This window comes from Maylandia zebra, linkage group LG20, assembly GCF_041146795.1.
Source record: "Maylandia zebra isolate NMK-2024a linkage group LG20, Mzebra_GT3a, whole genome shotgun sequence".
NCBI lineage: Eukaryota > Metazoa > Chordata > Actinopteri > Cichliformes > Cichlidae > Maylandia > Maylandia zebra.
In genome coordinates, this window is record NC_135186.1 from 4,055,270 (window position 1) to 4,070,405 (window position 15,136).

A 15,136-nucleotide genomic window follows, 5' to 3' on the forward strand; every position below is an offset into this window, starting at 1 on the left:
CCATCTAAAGTCATCTATAAAGTTTATCAAAAGCTACAAATATTATAGGGTTTCTGGGGTCCAAGCCTTTTTAACATCACTGTTGAATTAAAGATATAAAAGCAGACAGTCACTTGCAGATTACAAGATCACATCTGTAATCTACAGCCAGTGGCCCCCCTTTTTAAAGAAGAGTCATCAATATCAAGCTTGTTTCCAACTTAATGATAAATATTCATGTGTAACTTTTTACCAAAAATGACTGTTTCTAATCCACTTAACTCTTGTACCAATGAGAGAAACATTTGCAAGCGTCAGTTAATTTGCAACACTGTTGCACTGTTGCATGACTTCTAACTCGTTTAAGCTGGATCAATGTGGAATCTTATTGTCTGGTTGTCTTCTGGAAACAACTGGCAGTATTTCAGGGCGTTCCAGAGTGTAGTTACAATATCTAAGCTACGCTGGCCATGTTTCAAAAGCATTTAAAACAAAACAAATAAAATTGCTGATAGTTTTGAGGTGGCTTTTCGGGAAAGGTTTCCCTTCTGTTGTTATCCACATGGATTTTAACGTACATGTGACCAGTGCCAGCTCAGCTGCTCTGTAGTACTCTGACTACAAAAAGAACTAAGAAAGCTTTGGTTTCCAAAAATGTTGCTATTTGCTTACAGGTTGTGCATGTTCATATGCAGAATCTCTGTATGTAGATTAAAGTAGAAGTGAATTTTTGGCTTGATTCTGCAGCACTAGAGTGCTCAGACATCCTTAAGTTTATGACAGTAAGAGTCGAAGTAGTTTCACAGATGTGACAAATTTAGAATTAAACAGCTATGTCTTATAAAAAATAACCTTTAGTAGTGACCTTGAAGTATAAAGATGAAGTTCCAGTTTAGTTTAGTTTTTTCAGACTGAGTCTGAGGAGGGATGCAAAAAAGTGTTCAGTCAACCTCTAGCCATTAATTATTTGTGAGCTGCTCAGACTCTGCAGTCTTATGTAATGGATGTTCTTACATAAAAGCTGAACTTTGGTCTACTGGCCAGGGTGGGTGGGTTCAGCAGTGTGCCACTGATGAGGCCACTCCATATGAACAGAGAACAGCATTAACATTATGCACACCATGCATGTAATTCTGTAGATTTATGAATAACTGAAAAGCTCCATGTGTGGTTGTTTTTAACCACTTTGTTTTATAATCTGTCCACTGATAATCAATAACTGTTACCCGATAGAGACTGTATTAATATTAATGAAAGGCATACTTTAGCTATAAATAATAACACATAGGTACATCTATTATTGATTGGTGTAGTAGTGATAAGGGGTTTGAGAGGAAAAGGGGGTATCAATAAATCAAACTTCTATTATATCACAGCTCTTATGTGATAGCACAACAAAAGTGCATTTGTTTGTTTGAATTAAAGCAAAACTTTTTGTGTACAATTTTTTTATTAGTGTCAAAATCATGCATTTTGTGCGTTCAGAAAAAAAGCCCATCTTTTTGGTTTTAAAATTGCCTGTAGCCAATCTGTGTCAGCATTAGTGGGTGGGAGAAAGGATCTCAGAATTAAATCACAGGACATCTAGAAAATGTGATGCTTGCAGCTTGCAGGCAATCACATTAAATGTAAATTTTCCATCCTTAATCAGTGAGCTGCTGTCACTGATAACCTAATTCGAAGTGTGACTATACTATAACAATAATGCAACAGCAGCATGTAGCCCAATAACAGTCACTCAGCTTTAATGAAATATCAGTGTTGTGTTTTTCCTGGATATTTTAAGTAAAAATATAAATAATAATTGCTGAGCACATAGTTTAACAATAACTAAAGTGATGTAGCTTTGTGACTCATAAGGAGCTGCATAATATTATCACAGAACATTTTCTATCTAAAAGTTTTTTATCTTGGCTCAAACTTTTTCACCATCTGCTTAAAGCCCTGCTCTTCCACCAGGTAACCACATCTGTAATTTCCATCTACTGTTTGCTCTTCGTGTCATATGGAGTGCAGCTAGCAAGTGGTCCAGTGACACTCACTAGTGCTGAGTGATACTGCAAATTTTGGTATTGATCCAGTATCAAGTAAATACAGGGTCAGTATTGCCAATATCGACACCGATTCTGATACTTTTAACCTATAAAGGCAGCTTATGTATGGGCTAGCAGTTCATAACTTCCCTTCAACTCATTCATGTCACCTAAAAGTTAAACCTGTTTCTCCATCACCTGTTCAGCTCTGATGATTCAGTAAGGACATCTCCTGGTTTCATCTTCATGTTTCCCTCTCCCCAGATAACCAAACTGACATCATGACCAGCAGCTTTTACAGCTGTGGCTCCAGCAAACATCAGCTGATACTAGAAATTAATATTAAATCAATTCTAACAACAGCTGATCAAGCTTAAACGTGCTGCTGTTGTTTAGCTCAACATCCGCTGGTTTCCTCTTTCTGGCCCAAAGTGGGCGATAAACAAACACGAGAGAAAAGCCGATCAGCTGATCATTGATCAGTTTCACGATTGAATGAGAGAAGAGACAGTTGCAGCGTAAAGACAGAGAAAAACTCCAGCTTTGTGTCTTTTTCCATCCTAGCTGAAGTCCGGGACAAACTGTGTTCCTTTTCACCTCAATACGAAACGTGTAATATTTTCTCTGAATGCGGGACAATTCAGTTTTTTAGGGGACGGTTGGCAACTCTACTAACTAACCTTGTGAATAAAATAAAGTTCACTATCAGTAACATCATAGCACCCACCCAGCTGTAGAAACTCCGTCATGCTAGCTAGTACACAGTACAAGTTATTGTAACTGACGGTAAAAACTCAGCACAACAAAAATAAACTCCACCTAAACTTGGTTTATATCTGACCCAGATAGACTGCAGGTCATAACTTCTTACCTGAAGTTCAGTTCACCTGACACTCGGACCAGCGGCCGCTTCGGATCTCTGCTCCTCCTGCCTCCCCTCTCCCTCATCCACCTGGCCTCTTGTGGCAGCTCCGCCATAGCCACCACCAAACAACTGAGTTATTTTTACACATCTGCCAGCTTCTGGCCAATCCATCACCTTTCATTGTTTATACTGTTATAAAAAAAAAAAAGTAATCGGCCCATAAAAACGAAAAATCACCATCAGCCCACTGGACAAATGCCCGGTATGCCCGATGGCCAGTTACTATAGTAACGTGGCGTTACTATAGTATTGTTCTCCTCATATAACTTTTAAGTCTTGTCGCAATTTATATGGCGATCATTGTGGACGATATGATGTGGCACAGACCGAGGCAGTATTTGTATGGAACAGCAGCATTTGAACTGGAGTCAGACTCATGCAATTACAGAATATATGAAGATTAACTGTCTGTTGTTTCTTAAAGCTGTAAAGCCAGAGTATAATAGTCTGTGGGTTTACTCAGAAGAGCTTCCAGAAAGCAGCAAGACAGGTTCTTTTTTGTCAGCCACGTTTTTTCTGTCACTTTCTCTGCTCATGTGCTGTAATGGTGGAGAAAGCGAGACAAAGTTAAAGAGATGGGGTGCTGCTCACACCACAAAGCCACCATCCCAATGTCCCGCTGTCCCTCTTTCTCTGACCCAGTGCTTGTCATTGAGGCCCATTAACTTGGCTCGGTTAGAGAGGCCACTATCGTCCGGGTCAGTCTTTTCGTCAACCCTCAGTCACCAGCACTGGAACAAACCGGAGTCGCTAAGCAACAGCTAATGGAGTAAAGTTGTTGGCGTGTTGACAAGTGGGGCTCCCAGTTTTTTGTTGTTGTTGTTTTGTTTGTTTGTTTTTTAATTTTGGAGCCCAGTCCTGAAGTAGCTGATACTTTGCAGAGGAGCTCTGAGGCAGAAGTGTGTGCAGAAGAAGAGACGAGACGAGAAGGAAGCAGTTTCATAGAAACTGGGAAAACCAACATGCCCCTCCCCCCCTCATGATCTGTTAATTCTCAGAGGCATTCACAAATGTCTGTACCTGGTAGTACTACTAACAGAACTGGTCAAAACCAGTGTACCACATGAACTTGGCATAAGGTGCTACTTGGTGAAGCCTAATTTAAATAGCAATGTGCTGAGTTTGAACAAGGACAGCTGCAAAGCTGAATCGACCTGCTGAGGCTAAAACACACAAACAAACTCACAACTTGTCAGTATGCAAGCAGGAGACACTGCAGGATATGTCTTGGATCACAAGAGGAGGACACATAAACAGTGAACAGCTGCCTCATGTCAATTTTCTAACCTCCATGGAGAATGCTGTCATATAAAGAAAGCACAGATGTTCGATGATGAAGCATTTTATAGTCTATTCTTTTACTAATTTACTGTTGTTACTTGACATCTGCATGTTAATGTAGATTAATGTAAGATTTATTCAAATTTGCTATGAAGAGCGACACTGTAAAACATAAAGTGGGAATTTAGACTACGTAAGCTCATATTCAGCAGGATTTTTATATCATGCATTGAAGTTGAGAGTTGCCTACAGCCTGCGGAGTTGTGCTGCAGAGGCTGTGCAAAGGATGGATAATTCTGAATCCGTACCGCACCAGTTTGTTTCATTGATTAATTGCTCAGCACTGCCTGCTTGTAGCTATTCCTGCGACGCTCAATACACCACTGCAGTTTCCACATCACCTATCGCATTCCAGTTGACCTCAGCAGAGCGCAGTCCATATCTGCCCAGTCATCATACCCAAGTAGAGCAAACAATCAGTCAGATGAGAAGAAATGCTTAATAGGTAGTTTGCTTATTGTTGCTGGTGTAATGCAGATGTTAACAGGTCGGTGTGTTGCCACCCACTGTGCCGGTTACACAGTATTCTTGTGTCAAGAGAACAGGAGCAACAGGGAAGTTAGGTTGGATAATAGTGACCTATTTTATTTAGTTCAGTTTCCTTCTCCTCACAGGCTTTCTTTACCCTTTCCTTACACATCATTTATCTGCACAGACACCCTTCACATTGAGAAATGTACTCACAGTTCCTCCTGGCGTTGTTTTCGTTAAGCACATAATAACTGCATCAACCTGTAATCCTAATTCTCAACACCAGAGTTAGCCTCGAACCAAGTTCTAAAGTAGTAGTTGATGGATTTAAATTTGAAATGTGAGATCTCAATTTCATGTTAATCCATCTAGTTGTTGTCAAGGTATTTTACTAAAAACACAACAACCTTATTGTGGGAATAGAAGAAAGATCAGGAGATACAGGGCTGTTCAAAACGTCATTTATTTATCTGAAAAAGTGTTGATCATTAAATGGCTCAAAGTGTCAGTGTAACAGACTCGAGGATCATCTAGTTCTGCCTGGGCCCCTTCCTTTCGAAAGCTGAGCTTGTAGATGATTTAACACTAAAATGTTTCATAGATGTCGAAACAAACACACTTGAGGAATGCAGTCCAACATGAAGCTGCTTCTTATAGCGTTAATACTGAAATTGCAATGAAATGTTGCATCATTTTTATGCAGCTGTTATGCATGTAAGTAACAGCTAGTGGAATATTTTTCATGTCTTTGTGCACTAGCCTGTATATAAAACTGGTGATCATTTGGTTTGTGGACTGTTACAATTCTGGTTTTTGGTCATGATCTTTTTGGTTTTTTTGTGGGATTTTTTGGCATCTTTGTTTTAAACTGAACATAATCATTTTAGAGAAGAATGTAGAGCTAGGAAGTTCCATCAGCTCACAGTCCTGCAAAACTAGCTAGATTAGTGCTTCACCTTGATATAAAATGAATTGAAAGCTTATTTAATTAGCAAGACAGGAAGTAATGCACTTACAAAAAAACCTTAAAGGTTTTATTAGAACATTGGAAAAAAAAACATTAGTTACCTGAGAAGTGGCCACACCCGTATGTATGCAAGATTTGCATACTAGTTAAATGTGTAAATTGGCTGGAATTTTAATAAGGGTGCCTTGAGACTGAGTTGCTTTTAAAACTATCTTCAGCTGGATCTTTGTGAACCAGAGAAACTTCAATTCAATTCAATTTTATTTATATAGCGCCAAATCACAACAACAGTCGCCTCAAGGCGCGGTGAACTTCTGTGTTACCTTTATTTTACAACCACAACATTCTAAAATGTGAATCGTTTTATTCATCGTAACACTCTCTGCTGTAATGAATTCATCAGTATAAATGCACAGATCAAAAATGGCCCTACACACATTTATATCAAAATTTAAAGTCATATAAATATATATCTTTCTCATCCAGTTGTCTGTCCACCTTTGCCTGTTACAGGTATCACAGAGACCATCGCCCAGTTGGCCTCGGGCTGGGTGACAGACAGGAATCTTTTCCACAAGTACCATTTCCACAAAGCCTACCTGATCCTGTGTGGCTTGGTCAACCTGCTTTCCCCACTGGCAACTTCTTACATGCTGCTGATGGTCTACGCAGTCTTTTTCGCCATCTTCTGTGGTGGCTACATGGCTCTGCTGCTGCCTGTTTTGGTAAGTGGGATGCATGCATCTCTTTGGAAACAAACAACCTCAATTATCTGTTCCCCATGGTTTCAACACTTTATAAGTTTTTTTTGTAAATATATACAGTGTATATAATAAAATGAAATATATAAATACATAATTCAAAATACCATCCCTGGAATAGATGTGTCATTTAATATATGTTTAAGATGAAAAGGTTCAGTTGGTGCATGTGCAAATAATCAATTCTAGTGTCCTTTAGTCAGTGAACAACAGGTCAGTCTGCAAGGCTGTGCAGGTATACCATTTAAACACTAATGTCAGCATGCTGATATGACCACGGTGATAACAGCATGAGTATGAACAGAGCAAAATTCTCCAAAATACACTTGGAAATGACAGAACCAGAAAACTAAAATGTTAGTCAACCTCGATGAACAAGTCACGAGGTTTAGACAATGTTTCATCCATGCAATAGGATTAAAATTGTTGCTTTGTTACACCATGCAGGAAAAGATTTCTCAGTGCTTTTCTTTTTAAAAGAAAATGCATGAAAACTAATAATGGTGGTTAAATGCTACATATTCAGTGGTATCTTTGGAATGAAACGCAGGGTGCTCTCTTAGTGTTGTTTGACTTTTTACCAAACCTGCCGCTGTCACCCTCACTATACTGTTAGTCTGTAGTTCATTCACCTTGCAAAGTCAGCAATATCAGATTTGTCTGGCAGTTTAAGGGCCATGTAAAGGTGAACTGGCTTAGTAATTAGATTATATCCCACATGGAAAGAAAAACTTTGAAGCAGGTGGTATGAGATGTTTCCTAACTGCTATTATGGGTGGATCAACACATTAAGTCAGTGGGTATCCAGTGTCTTGTAGATATATCACCCCTCAAAACAAAAGCATGAGGACACACGTTTGACCTCACTTGCCAATGGTATGGTCTCAAAGGTCAGGATATATCTATGGGCTGAAGGGATGACGTCCGATTCGTCTTTTTTTTTAGAAAATCTGACTGGAAGAACCAACAGACAGTGACAAACAGATAAAACCAGCCTGCTGATGGAAATTACTTATTTTCCAGGCAAAGGTTTTCTAAGAAAGGAAGATCATAGCAGTAATCTGTAATTTATTGATTTATGAACTAAGAGTCTCTCCAACATAAAGTGCTTATGTGAAGAATGCTGTCACTATTAAACTGAGTGGTTTATCAGCGCAGCGGCGGGGACTATACAACAACTAAATGCAGCTAAAGCTTTTTTTTTTTTTAAGATCAATAATGTTTGAGGAGCAGAATCATGCTGGGTTATTACAGATATAAAGGCACAATGCGGGTTTATCTTTATACATCTACAGTAGAGTGCAAAAGTCTTCAAACAGCATTTATTTCTGTGTCTTGAGCAAGTTTTCCATTCTTTCTGAAGGTCTTTCAAAGTTTTTCGTGGACATTGGCTGTTTTTAACTAATTTTCAGTCCATTTTGATCTTTTTTTTATTTCTTTTAGTAACAAAAAAGAAAACAAAATTATCTACAGCAGATAAACAGTAACTGATAGTTATGTCCTTAAGAAATAAGAAAGAAAAACGGGAAAGACCTGACACACAGCCAGAGAGATGCATCTAGCTCTTCTGTTCACTGAGGCCTCATCAGGAATGATCTCTATGGCATGGTGCCTATCAAGAAGCCATTCTTAAGGAAGTGAAAGAGGGAGGAAAGGCTGAAATATGACTAAATACGCAAGAACTGTACTGAAAATCAATGTCATGAGGTCTTATAGAGTGATCAATCCAAATTTGAAATTTCTGGTGCAGAACATCACCAGTTTGAGGTCAGGAGAGAGGTACAACAGTGAAACATGGTGGAGGCTCTGTCAGCAAAACTTTATCTTGATAGAAAACGATAAAGTCAGAGTTTGGACTCCCAGATCTCAACATTATTAAAGTAGTGTGGGATCATCTTGTCAAATAACAGAACCAAAGGCATCCAAAATCCAAAGAGGAGCTTTGAATATCCTTTAGGAAGCCTGGAGAACTATTCCTGAAGAATACTTAAGAAATTACAAGAAAGCTTATGCAAGCGTATTCAGGCTGTGCTGAAGAAAAAAATGTGTTCTTACCAAATATTGAATTTCAAGCTTGTTAGAACTGTACAAACTGGTTTTGCCTTATGTACTGTATTTGATTTATGTTTTATGTTTTTTCATATAAAGAAAAGATGGGGGCTCAAGACTTTTGCACAACACTGAAGGTCATGTTTGCTGTACATGGAAATTAGGGACTGCAGAAATAAAAGTGAAGCATTTTTTAAACACATTTAACACATATTCCATTATTTTGAACTGGCTTTTCTATTGTTATCGGGCTAAATTTTTCCAGTTTCTCGCTTTATTTAAAATTGTTGTGCTCTCAAATGTTTGTTGGAAAACCTGTAGTAATGTTCATGGTTTGTAGTGCTGCAGAATGGGCTGTTTAAAATGCAAATAGATGGCAGTGACAAGTGCTTGGTATGTTGTTTTGCCCCGCAGGTAGATCTCGTGGGGTCGGAGAAGCTCAATAACTCCATGGGCTTCTCAATGTTCTTTGTCGGCCTGGGCTGCCTCACAGGGCCTCCTTTGGCAGGTGAGTGATTCACATCTTGGAAAACATTCAAGCATGTGCTGTCTCACTTTTCCAAAGGTACATAATGAGAAACCCATACTGTAACACATAACCATATGTACTACATCTGTATGTGATGTGATGATAGCAAAGATGTTACTTTTGTGTGTGTCTGTGTGCTATTTCTGACATGGAGTGAGTGAATGTGTACATATATATATATATATATATATATATATATATATATATATATATATATATATATATATATATATATATATATATATGTGTGTGTGTGTGTGTGTGTGTGTGTGTGTGTGTGTGTGTACATATTTTCCTGGGGCCCTGAATTCCTTGTGGTGCTTCCCAAATGTGTGTCAGCCTGTCTGGGTGTATGCAGTCACTGTGGAGTGTGAAAACTGAAACACAGGAGAAAAACAACCTACAGTCAGAGCTCGCCTGGAGACATCGGGACTAACTGGAATTTCAGTTTAAGGAAATGTATACAAAGGTTACAGGGTCAGATTGCATTCTTCATGTCAAACCCTTAGAATAACAGCGATGTATCCATGGTAGGTTTGAGAGAGCTGCTTTGTAAACGGTATTATTGTTACACTGATTTTGCAGCGTAAGATTGTTGCAGAAGTAACATCTGCCTGTGTGCTCAACTGGCAGGCTGTCTCCTTAAATATACAAAATGCTGAATCATAATACAGATATAGTGCCCTAGATTTTTTTCGTCTTCATATGTGTGAGCTACTTCTAGGAAAAATAAATGTATCTGGTAACATTTGGCCCACATTAAAGCGAGAGGCTTTGAACCCACTCACACTGTGTTGAGCAATCCCCACAGAGGAGCTTATGGATTTCGGGAGTTTTAAACGTGAGTAATGGCCCCCTTTATGGCCGTATGGAAATAACGTGTGGCTCTGTTTACTATCCCTTCTGTTTAAACGTTTGGCAAGCCATGGCCCCTGCCTCGGGCTGTAGGGCATTAAAAAAATGTTTTCAAATATTACAGTCAGGATAAACGCTCAAACTTCAGATGGCTGTGTAATGTGTTTACACCTGCCTTTCTGCTCCGTCTCATCTGCATTCGCATGCTTGTATCAACACGGCTTGTGTAAAGGAAATAAATAGAAATACAGGAATGAAGAAAGTAACAGTTGAGTTGCTTTGTAGTTTATCGTGAAGTCATGACCCTGTTTTTAAAAAGGGAGTGGGGGTGGCCAGAAGAAGAAAACATAATAACTGTATTCACAGATGAACACACAGGCTCTTAACGCATCCTTGTGATCTTTGTGCTTTCTAGGGTTCTTATATGATTACACTCAGACCTACGACTGTTCCTTCTACCTGGCGGGGCTCTGCTATCTACTCTCCTCCCTCTCTCTGTTTATGGAGCCGCTGGCTCAGCGCTGGAAGGCCAAGAGGAAACTGTCCCAGGCCAAAAGAGCAGAAAGCAGCTGTAAGACCAATGGCTGTTTCACCCCTGAGCGCCTGCAGAACGGCGCTGTGTAGGAATTAACTCCAGGGTTCAATCTGGAACCAACGCGCTCACGATGACAGACCTGCCCACTGTTCACCTTGGACTCCAGCTTGAAGTCGGGACCTTGTCCGTTCATTTCAGCGGGAGCATAACGCGGGCTGCACAGCAACACGATGTTTAAGAACTTACAGTAGTCGGGATGTCGATGAGGAAAAAAAATGACTTTTCTGAACCTTCAAAGCCAAAATGTTAATGCTCTTCAAAATACTTTATCCCCCGGTGTTCTGATGAGAGGCACACCGATTCAAAACTGGAGAAAATCCTTGCGTACAACACCTGCCACAATTTATTATACGCACATATGCAAGCATAACTTATTGGGAGAGAAACATAAAACTGCACTGACTGTGCAGAAATGTTTTGTTGCTTATTACACTGCTCGGAAAGAAGCTCTGCAGTTGAACTCGAAATCCTGTCTTCTGTTGAGTTTCCTTTCTTTTCTTTTTTTTTTGTTATGATCCATGGAAGCACGCATCCATGATAAAGTACTTTTCACCTGATGTCTTTGGGAAGCTTTTACCTGTATCTGGTAAACATTACTCACTGATATGCACTTTGGGCCAGCTTGTGATTATGCTGCATGACATTCTCTCAAGATAGCCGAGATACCGAGCTGCCGTATTATTTCAGCCTGCGCCTGTGAAACAATACATAATCTGTAATACGAAGCCAAAAAGCCTGCATTGCTTCTGCAGTTTAACCGAGAAAATGTATCTCTTTGCTAAGTTGATTATTGTAGGCGTGTGGTTTACTGGTGTACTCACTTTGAGACTCGCAGTGGCATTCTTCATTTTTCCAAACACTTTTTTTGTCCGTTGAGTATTTCAGCATCTTTTTATGATGACACAAAATTCAGTCTTGTTGACCTTTTTCTCAGATGTTTGAGCATCATGCTTTCAGGTTTTTTCCCCCCACAGAAATTGTTCTGCTGTGCCTGTCACCTCTGGATTTTTTTTTTTTTTTACCACATTCATACTTATTTTCAGTTGTGCACAGATGCTAATGGTGGCATTAGCTCAGTTTTTCATACCTTTCATGGTTTTCCTGGAGTCACATGAGAAGTTTTATGCTTTTTAGAGCCCAGGAGTTTTCATGGGTGTGCATTGTGCCGTGGGAGGGTCTTCAGACAGCTTGAGCATTTAAGGGCTGCAGGACGTTTGCATGAAACGCAAGCTGCTTGTGGGGCGTTCACTTACCCCAGCTCTTTCACTGTTGTCATGCAAAGTAGCCCTTTTAAAGCTTTTACACATCGGCTCCTTTTAGCAGTAAATGCATCTGCTGAAATGTTTGTCCCTTATTTTTAACTGACATTTAGGCTGCTTTCAGCACTGCAGGCTGACACTTTAACTGATTCTACTCAAATGTCTATTGAACTATTTTAACCGACATTCAGCTGCTGACATTACTCACCTAATACTTTCACACCGTACTCTTCAGCTATCTTTAGTGCCTCAATTTATTTTATTTTTTACCGCTTTAATCACTCACTATTTGCTTATAACTTTCTTATGTAACACTGCAAATTATTATTCAGTTGCTTTCTCCTGTGAAGTAACTTGTTTTACTGGTCAGTAAACTGAGAATTCAGTTGCAACACTTTGAGTTCGCCTAACCTCCTTTCGGTGCTTCAAATACAGTTCAGACTTACTTCATCTTTTTTGATCACATAGGATATTTTAATCTTTTACACAGTGATTACAGCTGCAATCTTCTGAAGTATTTTCTTCAGATTTTTTAAAAATGTATTAAATTAGAACCTTAGGTAGTTTATAATTATATAAGGAAACAACTTTCTCCTTTTCTAGGTCACTGATGATGACAAAAACATTCAGATGTCAGTTATCTTTAACTTGTCAGCACACGCTCATGAGCTGTTCTATGCAAATGCACAGAGAGAGAGATTTTCCTTTGGTAAATGCGCACATAAACACGTTTCCTTCTCTGCAACTATCACCAGCTCCCGAAAGCCTGTTGTTCAGTTAAGGTTTCAGTGTTTTCTATGTCGCAGTTAGACTGAGGAGCGATGGAGCCGACGAGCTCCCCTGAACAGCAGCATTTTGTTCTTGTTTTGTTTGTTATTTTGTCATCCTTGTACGTCCTTGTATGTCTCTGACCAACTGTGTTGATAGTGTAATGTTGACCATGTAAATGCACAGTGCCACAAGTGGACTGTTTAAAACTGTTGCCCAGTCTTTACAGTGCCTGCAGGCAGCCAGTGAATGGCAATGCAACTTCTAATGATATTGTATTTGTACATGGGAGTCTTAAATCTTTTTTTTTTTTTTTTTTTTTTTTTTTTTTAAATTGTAGAGAGGGTTTTGTTTTGTTCTTTGTTTTCAGTGGATTCCTTGTTTTTCACCACTGTTTGCCTTACAAGGTAATGTATCTTTTACTAACTTCCTCTGATATCAGCCAAAGATCACATTAGAAAAAACCTTCAACTTGAAGCTTATTGCTGGTTAAAAATGTACGTATTTTAAACCACTATGACCACCCACTATTCAGTTATTTTTAATGTCTTAATTGAATCGTGCGCTTTGTTTTGCTGCCCTCGTGTGGCTGAATGAGGCTTTTGCTCAAAGAATGCTGTCTCAATTAGTACCAAATTATTCCCCCTCAACTCTTTTTCACAATACTGAGCGAGGTTCTTTGTATTGTTTCTATAACAGCAGTCATGCACAAAGGCTCTTTTGGCTCACGAGTTGCATTCACCATCAGTATGCTTTTGTGATTTAGTTCCACTGACTATTTTGTACTATAATGCATCTTTTATGAAAAGTATTTGATGCTTTAAAGGTAGATTTGGGTTAGGGATCATTTTACTTGCTAGTTATCTGGATATGTTAAGAAGCTGTACGCTTAAACAATATCCATGTGCCGTTTGATGACATTTGATTGGATGCTTTTGTTGCAGCAAACACATTATTCGGTAAGGTACTTATTTTAAATTCCTGACTCTCACTCCTGGATTTTTTTTTTTAACTGATTGACTTTAGGAGATATGGTTAACCAATCATAGATTTCTGGTTCTAAGCCAGTAGAGTTCATTTTTAAGCGCTGTAACAGTGTGCAGGTCAGCTGTAATAAACTGATGTGTACCTCAGTCTGTTATTGTGTGATTCAGATGACAAACTAACACCAGGCCAAGAAACACAAGTTTTAACAAATAAACTTGTTTTATTGACACATTATCAGGACGTGCTAAATAAGAATTACACTCATTTTCCTAAATACCAGATATTCATCTACAGCTGTCACAGATTTCATGCTACAGCTACTCACAACATACGGGGTACTTACTGCAGATGACACCTGGTGGTGTGTCAAGTATCCTGGGAACAAAGAGCTGTCCAGCTGAACCCTGAGAGGAAAAAAAAAATACAAACATGGTTTCACTCATAAAAGGTGCAAAATGATTGCAAACTTTAACACTTTAAAGTGTGTCAGGTGAAAAAAAGAAAAGAAAAAAGTTATATTAGAAACACTTATCAAGAAATAGGAAATCTCACCAGCATAAAATGCTAATATACAAATTGGTGCTTAACACTACAACGAACTACACTGCAGTCAGCATGGATACTACAAGCAAGTATGAATATGTGGTTTTTGTGGCCATAACAGCAAATCAGATCATCTTTTAACAATAATGTATTAACAAGGATATCATATCGTACCTCGGTCTTAGAGATTTATTTCACAGTGTTATACTTCGCTTCAGATTATTTGCAAAAATACTTATGTACAAAAAAGGTGTTTGCAAACATTGATTGCACAAAATCATGTAAGTAGTGACACTATAACCAGAGTCAGTATAGTTGGATGATATGCAGTGCTTAACAGATTTTTGACTGCACGTGATAAAAAATGAGAAAACAAATATTTTAGAAATCTGTCTAAAAAACGTTTTTTAAAAATTATGTCTTGTTTTTGTTAACAAACTGAATTCATGTTTTTATGTCCAAGTTTGAGAAGTCAGAAATTAATCAAGTATAACATTCAACCACTAAAACTAATTTTTCTTAATCAAAAGTTAAAAAATAACATCATGTGCTTAATTTTTTGAATTCATGGATAAAAATAACAGGTACATTTTAACTATTAAAATATTTTGTGCATACTGCTGGATTAACCATTACAGAAACATTTAAAAAAATATTATGTTAATTACCAAAACTGTTAATTTAGTTGTGGCATGAACCTTACACTGGGTGGTGGTCTAATAAGCTGCATCGGTTTCAGCAAATAATCTTGGAAATGTGTGAATCTGCAGAATTCCTTCTCTCAAAAAGTTAAAAACTTTATACAGCTGTGATTTAAATAATCTTTCTATTTGTGTAGATTTTTCTATAATTGGGAACATTTAAAAAACAACAACAACAGAAGAAAACATTACCAGCTATGATCTTGCTGCTGACCTGTAAGATACATTAGTGTACAGTGATACCTAATAACACTACTGCACTCTGCTTTCCATTAAACAGTGTCCTATTTGACAGTATCTGAGCTCACCGTTTCCGTTTCTATTTACACAGCCTCAAAAAAACACGCACTGAAGTTCTGACCACAGATTGGAC

At 38.4% G+C, this 15,136-nt stretch overlaps 1 protein-coding gene across 2 annotated transcripts in view; it reads left to right on the forward strand.

The window, feature by feature from the left end:
- The window catches only part of slc16a4 (solute carrier family 16 member 4), a 34,233-nt gene extending 19,168 nt beyond the window's left edge, over nucleotides 1-15,065 (forward strand). For both annotated transcript variants that reach the window (XM_024806363.2, XM_076878768.1), the window contains 3 exons: nucleotides 6,230-6,441; nucleotides 8,941-9,034; nucleotides 10,326-15,065. In XM_024806363.2, the coding sequence (XP_024662131.1) occupies nucleotides 6,230-6,441; nucleotides 8,941-9,034; nucleotides 10,326-10,534 (515 nt within the window). In that variant the 3' untranslated portion in view covers nucleotides 10,535-15,065. The remainder of the gene's footprint in view (nucleotides 1-6,229; nucleotides 6,442-8,940; nucleotides 9,035-10,325) is intronic.
- The last annotated feature ends 71 nt before the right edge of the window (nucleotides 15,066-15,136 follow it).